General features: G+C 36.9%; 1 protein-coding gene across 1 annotated transcript in view; it reads right to left on the reverse strand.

Moving 5' to 3' along the window:
- Window positions 1–487: 487 nt before the first annotated feature.
- ap3b1a (adaptor related protein complex 3 subunit beta 1a) overlaps window positions 488–11,163 on the reverse strand; it is a 119,594-nt gene continuing 108,918 nt past the window's right edge. The window contains exon 27 of the mRNA XM_088910867.1: window positions 488–1,407. Coding sequence (XP_088766993.1) covers window positions 1,254–1,407 — 154 coding nt within the window. The 3' untranslated portion in view covers window positions 488–1,253. The remainder of the gene's footprint in view (window positions 1,408–11,163) is intronic.

Raw genomic sequence — 11,163 nt, forward strand, 5'->3', positions numbered from 1 at the left:
ACAACCTTCTGTATTGTGATGGGTACCACCACAACAGGCTTTGCTAAGCGAAGTTCCAGGATTATAATTTTTCCACTCAAACGTTTTCGTTTACAAATCCTCTTTTAAAGCTGGCCTCACTGTTTATCTGTCATTTTTATTCTTCTGCTGTATTTTAATGTTTTTTATTGGATTGTGTACGATTTTCTACAATTAATGCATGTTAATGTTGAATATTCTGTGAGATGCCCTAGATAAGGCCATCTGGTAAAAAGAATGTGATGATGATGATGATGATGGCAAGTGAATAAAAACATTATACTAAACAATAAAACCCACGAATAAGTTTATAATAATAGAATATGAATTTAAAGTAGCACTTCCAGTGCACTTTTTCTAATTGAGCAGCTTTTCCAAAAAAGGCTTCACCAGGAAGTTTGACCAGCAATAATTCAACAGCAAATATTTTTACCTTACGTCTTCAAACTTAGAATAACATCCAAAGTAATCGGAGCCATCAGTCACTTTATTTTACAATTTTAATCAATTGTCTTACTTAACACTTACACCATAATGAGATGGAACATTGTGTATCTACCAACAAACATGTCCGAGCAGTTTTTGGCAATTTTAAAATAAAGAAAACTTTGTCTTCAGATGAAAGGCACTCATGTCTAAACTCAAAAGACATAAAGAAAAGCTAATTAACAGTGGTACCAGTTTTCAAGGCCTTTATGAAGAAACAGGCAAGAACGTACTAAAGCACAAAGATGATGGAATGACATTTCACGACATTTCAATTTACAAGGGAGACTGGTTCCCATGTGCATTTTCATCCTGCTCTGGGAAAAACATGTGGCATAAAAGAGTTGATAAAAGTATGCTTTCCCCAATGAAATCAAAACAGCTACAGTCCTGAAATCTTAATATGGTCTGAAGTGCTACAAGTGCACCCACTAGAACTACAGTAAACACTTCTAAAGGTGAAATCAAATTCAATTTGTTGTTATTCCCCTAGGTGTGTGTCTGTGTCAGTGAATATACAATAAAGAAAGCAAAAGGCACCACGCTTTGAAAAATGAATTTAACAATAAGAGCAAAACATACAGAGCTACTTCTTGTTCAGAGATAAGCTAAAGGGGAAAACACTGAAAATTGGCATGACTTTTTTTTCTAATATTTTCCTCCCACATCAACGCCAGATGGAAGGTTTAATATTATAAACGAAAGGCAGTTTTCCGTGTGCCAGAAGCGGAGGTCCAGATGTAAGCGGGTTACCCCTGGGAGAGTGCAGTTTTCAGCTCCCTCAGAAGCATCGAGCCAATCACAGTCTTTTCAGTGTTGATGATGAGCTGTGCTGTTGATGCTTCCTTCAGCTCCACTGTAACAAGCACCAGGGCCTCAGCGTTCACAGTTTTAGCTGCAAACCTGAAAAACACAACATGCTGCACATCAAAACTCTCCATTAAAACAATCTCGCGTGGATTCCAGAGTCAAAAGCGATCTCCTTCAATTACATGCTTACGTCTAAATGGAACTAGACAGAAAACTACAGTACATCTTTAGCTGTACACATGATTTGATGTCATAAACGTGGTAGTCTGTGCTCTGTCTGCATGTTTCCAAAAGAATGGCACAAAGACTGAATGGAGATAAAACCTCATTGTTAGACTGTTTGAGTACAGCGGTCTGGCCCCCAACAGTGCAATGGGCAGCTTCGTGTGACCACAACCACACAAACACTTGGTGTATAAGGCACTGCTCCTCTAAAGACGTAGTCAGACAGCATCTGAAGAGTTGTCACCCAGAAGGGTTTTAAGTTATTCAGCACAATGATTCAAGACTGCTGTGGAATTATTTATCAGCTGAGTCATATTTCAAGTTCAAAAGTATTGGTGATTCCATATACTCAGGGAGTTTATGAATAGCATTAATGCTACACACAACTTGGAAAAATGGAAGGTCCTTTTAGCTGCAGCAGAGCATCAGCTAAAATCACGATTACTGTATCTGAGCAGCTAATTTGAGCAAAAATACAGAGGCACAGACATTGAAAAAAATAAAAACCTCTGGACCTTCATTTAATGTGCTGTATATACAAATGTACTAGGAATTTAATGTGTTTGCCCAAGCAGTTACGTTTATATTATACTTCCAAATGCAAGTTGTTAGGGCTTCGGTGTGGATTTGGGTGAGGTGGAGTCTGCTATGGAGATCCGGAGCTTTCAGTGTTGAGGCTACTAGCATAAACTGTTTGCCTGTGGTTTGCATTCTAGGCTTAAAATGCAAAGATAAAGACTTTTCAAAGCCACACCTGCAACAGCAAATTGCACAGCAAAACAAAATGGATTTTCAAATTGGAGGTTAAAGCAATGGAGGGGAGTTACATCTACAACATATTCAAATATACTTTCAGAAAAAGGCAGTTCAAAATGAATATTAGTCGTTAACATCCTACCGAAATGGCATTCTAATGTCAAATTAAAATGTTTCAAAGTGCATTTCATGCCATGTTTTTTTGTAATATACAGCACTGTGGACCCTACATTCTATACTTAGTCATCAGTATATGTCAGAAAGATGGTTGAAAGATTTCTGAAAGTAGATACACCTGGAAGGCATTCTTCAATTCCACTGCACCAACTACTGTATTATCTTTGCAATTTTCACTGTGTGCTATAGCCAACACCCAAAAATAGAGAAACAATTAGATATTGCTTTCTATATTGATGGAGGAAGCACTGAAGGCTACCAAAATGCCATTTCCGATTGTGCTCTGCACTTCCTGCCAGCGTGGTTCACGACAGGAAGTTTAGAGACGCATGTGTCTCCCCTCCTCTGGTCCCCAGGACAATAAACAACACCAAAATAAAGTTAGTAGCAATTATTCCTCTGAAAAGGGGGAAAAAAGAATATGGTTTGAAAACAACAGTCTCTATGCTCTCCCTCCCTGCCCCACACACAGCATTGCCAAAACAACCAGATTCCAAAACACAGTAAATCCTCTAATTACACAGCATTACAAGGGGGGAAAAATGTCTATTTATTACTGCCTGTGCCTGAAAATCCATGTGGGGTGGCCTGGACTCCTGTCAATCCAGTTTATTCTTCCTAGACCCCATAGAGCAGGGTGTGTGGATGTGAAGAAGGGGTCAGAGAGTAAGACTGAGCGCTTTAAAGAGAGCGTCAAGCCCGGTCCCCTCCTAACTCCCAGAGGTATGGAAATTCTCACCGTTTTGTTCGTCGGCAACACACAGGAAAGTTGGCGCACATGGGCCTATTGAAAACACTAACAAGTGCCGAGCGGGTCCCCGACCTCCCGTGACCCCTCCTTTGCACAGCAGCCACTCCCCTCTCCCTTCTGAAAGCCACGTGTCTGAATTGGAGCCATCTGCCTCAATTTGCACAACATCTTTAGCCACAATGGGCCCCAGTTAGCCCTGACAAAGACTTACAATAGCCAATCTTAAAACACTGCTGGGCTGTCAGCACGCTGTCGGCTATTCAAGAGCAAACCAACTGGACAGTGTCTCATGTCTAACAATTAGCACAGAGCTTGCACTACGCCTCACAGGGCCCGTGGGGACCTGCTTAATTACCATCAACATAAAAGAGGGAGTTTATCACAAGATACTCCAAAAACGTCACTTCAGACTTAATTAAAATATTAGCCACTTAAGCAGGAAGCAGATTCTCTTGAAATGAGGAGTAATTTCTTTTTTTTCTTCTCTTAATTACATCAACATCTTCTAGCATATTACTCAAAGGTGCATGAAGGCACTTGTTGGGATAATTTTTGTCCGCTGCTCAAACAATTAATATGTGCAGAAGGTTATTAATAAAATAATTTTATTAAATTGTAACGGCATAAAATGTTTTCACCATCAGACAAATTAAGGAGTTTACAGTTTGCCAGTGTAGCTCCACTTCAACGAACAGCTTCAGTTTCAAGACACGTTAGGATGTTGCTTCTTTAAGTACAATTTATTAACAAAATAAGAATTAGGGAAATCCCAGTGCAGCATTTATTCAATGTATAAAGTGATTTTTATTAAAAAAACTCAAAATGAATGAGATACAGTATTCAATAACAGGAATAAAATCTACTTTGGAGACCTAAAAATACAGATTCTTGGTCAAACCATCGCAGACCTTTCCTCAGCCTTTGACATGCAAAAGGATTTTGAGTTCAAATATGTTTATTTGCACACGGCAGAATAAACTACATGCCAGAAAACTGAAACTTTAGTAAACACTGCAAAACTGGAACAAGATGTAAAACTATTTTCAAATATGAAAATGTCAATATTGAAAAGTCAGGATGCAAGCTGCAGGCTGAGGTGACTTTCTTTCCTTTGCAATGGCAGCCAGATACTAAGGTCTTGCTGCATTTCATGAACCAGGAAGAAAAACTTTCAAGGAGGACAAAGACTTTTCAACAATCTTAAAAATTCAGGGGAAAAAATGAGCATCGTTTTTGGTCTTTTCACCAATCCTCTGAAGACGAATGCTGCCTCAGCATTGACGTACTGGTATGGTGAAATACCTTTACAATAGGGTGGAATAATCTCCTTCACTATGGGCAAGATATGCAGCATTTCAGGAGACAATCTAGCTCCCTATATCTGACTGTCTGCAAAAGCAGGAAGTCTTTCCTAATAGACCATATACAGCAATATTCCTAACTAAGGCTAAGATACTGGCTTCATTCTGGACTACACATGTATTAGCACCACGTAGCAGCCTGCCAAAAATGCAAAACCTCAAACCTATTTAATATGCCTTGGATACCTGCTACACAGAAAAAAACGGAGTTCCTTGACTGGGAAGATGGACATTATCAGAGGAGCGTTCCTACACTTCTGATGGGCTAGAAAGTAAACAGTTTAGTAGGGAATGAAAAACCAACATCCAACTCTAAACACTAAGTGATAAAATATTTGGTTATCTTACTTTTAAATAAGGATGTTCTTAGCAACATTTATTAAGCTACAAGCAGAATGACACAGGCTGGGAACACTTGCTGTGATACACATTCAATTTCTACGTATACACACAGCCATTCTTCAGCGATTTGTGTCTCAGCACAACTGATGTCCTCTACCAAGCTGTATGGGTTGTAAATTTATATCCTTAATCTATTATTTATTCTGCTATTACAGCACCCAAAGGCACTTATTTTACACAACAAAACATGACCTTGGTAGACTACAACCATATCCATGTCACACATGTACAGAGATGTGGCTGTGATTCATTGCCTTGGGGCTCTTTCCCAGCTCTTTGCTGTTTAAATAAACTGGTGGCTAATAGAGACACATTCAAAAGGCAGCCCAAAACCACACACTCGTCACACTGAATTTCAATTGAAGCCTCAAGCACACTTTTTACATAACATATAATTTTAGACATAAATCAGCTTTATGAATGCGCTGCAATAGGGTACGTTTGTAACATATCCCCCTTATGTGTACTTGCCAATGTGAGCTCTTGACAAATACCGCATTAATCCCAGGTAGGGTATAATGATCAACACCTGTTCTAGAAATTTCCATTTTAAACAATTCGAAGGTAATTAAAATGAAAAATACAAGACATTATTTCAACAACGATACAGATATAAACTCAAGTTCTAACATTATCGTTAGGTCTCTATATTTTATGTCTAATAAATATTAACATTTTTTTCAGTAAATAACCTTAAGCTTCTTCTCTTATGAAACCAAGTACCTTATTTGAATTTTTCACAGGACGAATTACGAACACATGTACAGTACACTAGGCATTATCCTTATGTTGTCCCTGTATCCATGTGCCACCAATGGTAAACCTTAAACACATCTTCTGGTAAACCGTTTTTTAAACACTCATTCTCAAGTGAAGTACACAACTTATTTCTATTACACCTAACTAATTAACCATTAATCCTCTCTTTTACTACTTTCGGAGCAAGAGTTAACTTAAAAATGTGAATTCACTCCCACCTGCTCGCGACAGGCAGATCCATCTAGGAGAGAGAGGAGATGGAGTTTGACAGTCACCTCTTATTGTAGCTTTGGCATTCATAAGCATCCCTCAGCGTTCAACTAACCGAAGCATTAATTGCATTATAAGAGGCAACAAAACACCAGACTATGAGATTACACTGACAATTTATAGAGCTACTATGAATATTCCCGTTTTGCTTTTTTAACTAATTCTCATTTTCCTAATGCTTGCCATTCATTCACTGTATTTGTGTCTTCTTCTTACTTTATCCCTTGCTTGGTGTAATTACATATGGTTTATAGGCTATTAGCAAAACCTGAGACTACCCATAGTATCCGGACTATACAGTAGATCTATTATATGCATCGGCTACAATTTAGATCTTCATCTTTCGCTTTTACACCATTGGTCTACTCACACAGATAATATTAAATTTAGCAGTTTATAATGCTGTAAAATGTTTAAATTTTGTTTCTGGATAGGAGCTAATCATAACGTTTACAGAAGTGTGGAATTACGGAAGTACACCACTACATCCATATAATTGTGTTATTAGAAGATTAAGATTCAGATTTTATTTCATGAATCTAGACTTCATTAAATAGTACTCTATCCCTGTATTACACTTCTACAAATACGTAGCTTCATCTTTGCTGTAAAATAGCTGATCAATGGATAGATTATAACTAATTTTCAAGGCTTTAAAAAACTATATACTGTACTTTAACATTCATTTCGATCCTAGTGGACCTAATAGATGATTCTTAATACATCTTGTTTACTGTATTTAAACTATATGCCATGCATCCTATCTGCCATATACTGTAAACAGCCTACGCATTATAAAGAAATTCACCGGTTCATTCCAAATTACCCTGTCTTGATTAGGCAGCATATTATAGTAAGGAGGAGTGCAGTAAAAGATTCTTCAAATAGATAATACGGTTTATGTTTAGTTTATTAATATATCATCAAGATTAATGAATAATTAGCTCAGAAAGGACAATTTATAATATTACAGGAGACAATTTAAAATTAATAACCAGAATATCTTTCACAACTCACAACAGCAATCACTCCTGCAGTATTGAAGATTAGCTCTTAGGTACTATCACAAATGATGCTTTAGTACATTAGATTGCTAAAAGTTGGTCAAAACAAAGCAATACAAAGCAGGTTTTAACATTTCCAAAAGCACAGATCTACGTGGCCTGTTAATGTAATTCAATTTAATCATTGGCATTTCAGTGCTGAATTTATTTTAATCTTTCAGGTGAGGCAGATGGCATATTAGATGAATAACCATTTGGCTTACAAAGTCTGAAAGGCTTTGTACCTAACTTAAGGTAAACGGCGAGGCATATGCAGTTTGGAAAGTAATACTGAAAACTGATTTACTATAGGGGAAAAAAAGAACTGCAACACTGCAGTGTTCGGAAAGGAAAGTAGCTACATTATAATGGGAGCTGCCTCAGCAAAATGAATTTAGGAGCTTGATACTCCTTCTGGCCATCCCTTAATTTAGCTAATCCTACGCTGATCCTTTTACTTTATGTTTTAACGGGTACCAGCAGTTGTGACAAAGGCCCACTCAGGCTAACACTCTTTTGACATGAAACCTTCAATTAATGTCAGCTGAAGCAGACACAATCCTATTAGCAAGAAAGACGACCACAGGATGCAGCTCCCTGCCCTAGCTGTACAGAAATAATTAGCCTAAAGTTGACAAATGTGTAATGAGGCCACACAAAGAATGCAAGAGGATGGAGCTGCAGGGGAGGAAGTCCTGATTTCACACACACAGCAGACACACAAACTGCTCCTACTGTAACAACTTGAGTCTCTCACTGCTGGGCAGCTCACAGATGGCCACATTTGCAGGTATAAAGTGATATATATTTTAAGACAGAAGAATTCAATTGAACAGTATAAATAGATTAATAGTAACACAAGCAATACAGAGTAATACTGCTTTTACAGTGTATTTTTACAATAAACCTCATTAATAATAGCTTCAACTCCACATTAGAAAAAAAACTCTGTAAAGAAAGACAATGCATAACCCGACAGTCTGATGTGATATGTACATTTATAAATAAAAGTACTGCTCATATCAATCTTCTTCTTAATTAAAGATCTCAAATTCATTGCTACATATGCGACAGCTCGTCCAAATAAACCATCTGGCAGATACATTTTCATTTTTAAGAGGATGTGGTAATAAAAGCGGAGGTAAACCTACAGGAGAACAAAAAAAATGTAATACAAGCTCATTGGAGAAATAAATTTATATGACTACAAATTATGTTAAATTAAAATCCATTTTTAAAAACCAGTTAAATTCTTACAGCTTATCTGAAGAAATTTCCAAAACACATCTCAATAATAAATCCATGTAATAATGAGACATTTATTACAAATTAAATGGAAGAATCTCCAAAGAAGATGCTGAAATTAACAAAACCAGCTCTGAATTAAAAAATGATATAAAGTTTAACAAACTAAATACTATTTTAAGAACAAGAGACAAGTTTCTCTGTGGGCAAACTGCATACCTACCTCATTTGTTACACAGTAAGCATTTCGCCTGCTGCTTGAAAATAAGGACTCAATTGAACGTTTTCTTCTGGGGATTTTGGTCATCTAACTGCTTATATGATTTATGACTAATTCTCTCTTTTGCCCATCAATTTGTATTTTTTAAGACTTATTTTCAATGATGTCAGATAGAAAAAGCAGTGCTGCCTCCTAGTGGAAAAACCGCAGAACGCCAGAAGTGTAAACCCACATCGTGTCACAATAAAAGCTTTTTCCTGACTCGCGTGTAATGATCTCCTAACTCGCGTGTAATGAGAGCAGCCGTTATTTTTTTTCTCAAATTTTTAATTTGAAAAGGTAGTGAATGAAATGCGTTTAGGGAAATCATTTTTTAAATACAAAACCATTAAAGTAAAATATTATACCTGTTACAAGGTACAGACAGGCTTACAACTCTTTTTTAGAGGTTACCTGGCATCTAAAATGTTAACATAGTGCTTAGTTTAGACACTATTAAACTATTTTGAAAGAGCGATACAAATGTTTTAAAAAGGTTATAAAGGTCACAAAGGTTTAAAATCAAACTAGCAGATGCTAGTATAGTGTCTGTGTCCCACTGTTTTTAGTTGTCAACTTTGGGCACTAAAACAGCATAATATGCATTTGATCACAAAAAAAAAAACTGAAACAAAATCAACTTTTTAGTATTTTCACAGTCCATGATAAAGACTAATCTCGGAATTCCTAATACTAATTGAGGTAAGCAAGTCGAGAATGAACAGTAATTGAGATCTGTAAAGTAGGGGTGATTCAGTGTTTATGTCCTACTGTAGGTTCTTAAATGTGCTATTTTTTAAATGTGAAAACATTTCCAATTTCTGCAATTTAACAACAGATGGATATTAAAAACTCTTCTTTGGAATTGTGAAAATTAGAAGGTTCTTCTAATAAAATGAGCTGTCCCCTGCTGTTATGGGAAATGTGGGAGAAATTTGCAATGGTGACTCCCCTAGCTGTAATTAAAATACAAACTAAAGTTAACAATAGGCAAAACAAAAATGCCAGAGTTCAGCTTTCAATAATTACTCTGCAAAATAAAGCTATTAAAGCCAGTAGCAAAGCATATCCAAAAAGTGTTTAGGACAAGAGGAAAACAACCATTAAAAAAACAAACCAAAATAAAGTTATTGGAGAAAAACCTAACCAAGATGCTGTGCTCAGTTGCCTGTATATGTTTTTAACACATATTGTTCCTGCTTCACCAAAACTAAACCCCAGATCACATATTTAGAAGTCAAGGAAGTGATGGAAGTAGGCACATAAATCCTCATGTCCAGTTCAGTCTGATAACATTTGGTTAAAAAGAAAAAAAAATCACAAAACAAGGACTCATTGATAACATGTAATTGATTCATTAATCAGATACCAGGGTTGTAACCGAGAAACTACCATATCTCGGGATGACATCCATTCTGCTTTGAAGAACATTTTTTGACAATTATCTGGATTGGCCTGCAATGAATTTAGGGCTGCAGTTGTAAAATGAGAGCTTTCATCAAAAGCTGGTAATTGAGAGTGACCCATGCAATGAGTTCTCAGGGATACCATCAGTCCAGATCAATCAGGTCTCAGCAGGTGTGAAAATGTATTGGCAAGCAGCGTTTCACTTTCTGCCGTTGTCAGTGAAGTAATCATCGTGATTAGAAAAACTCTCTCTCCAATGCAGCCAGTGGCCACACAGAGCCAATGATATTTTTTTTACGATCTTTGGCTACAGCTAGCTATGGAGATGCCTGTAAGCTCCCCCTCACACCCACGCCCTCTGGTTTGTATGAAAGGCAGCAAAACAACTATAATTATAGCCCCATTTATTATGATAAACATTTATCAAGAAGGTTCCTAGTTAAAGATAAAGGGCAAAGGTTCTGTTACAAGGTACTGATTTATTTACAGTTTATGATTTATAAAAATTGCAGGTAGCTGACATCATCCTTTCGTATCTCGAAGGGATATGGCTTCAGGATTATGGAAGGACACTGCTTTAACTGAGAAAAGGCACATAACACATCTAACTTTCTCTCAGTAGGCGTTTATATTATTTAAGGTGCCTTTGTGTGAACATTTGTGGTACATTCTGAACCAGATCCCTCTCAGAATCATTTAAAGATAAAGGTGAAATAATGATTTCACAGCAGCACTGTCAGGGACACAAGTTTTAAAGACAAAGTGCTGTCTGACCAGATTGTTTAGCTTGTTAGAAGCGTTCGGACTTTTGAAGGCTTGGTATTATCTTCCTGATAAACTGCGGGTGGATTAGTTCAGCCTTGATCTTTTTTTTTAAACTTTCAGAAGTCTGTTTCTCCACTGTCAATTGCTGTGTAAGCCAATGTAATTCTCCTATGGTTTTGTTATGGTAGTTTCTATTGGATTGCTACATGAGCAGTTTTTGAGAATGCACTGTCATTATCTTGAGATTTCTCTGTTGACTTCCTGTGACTGCACCTCACTAACAATTGTGCACTCTTTTGGGTACACCCCCTTTTTATTTCCACAGATTCCTGTTATTTACATTACACTGACAAAACAGTCACCTATTGAATCTTTTATAACTAGTTGACTTCTATCCGTTGTTGTCTTGGAAATAATCAGTCTAAGAAT

This window comes from Atractosteus spatula, chromosome 3 (genome assembly GCF_055471065.1).
Source record: "Atractosteus spatula isolate fAtrSpa1 chromosome 3, fAtrSpa1.hap1, whole genome shotgun sequence".
Classification (NCBI taxonomy): domain Eukaryota; kingdom Metazoa; phylum Chordata; class Actinopteri; order Semionotiformes; family Lepisosteidae; genus Atractosteus; species Atractosteus spatula.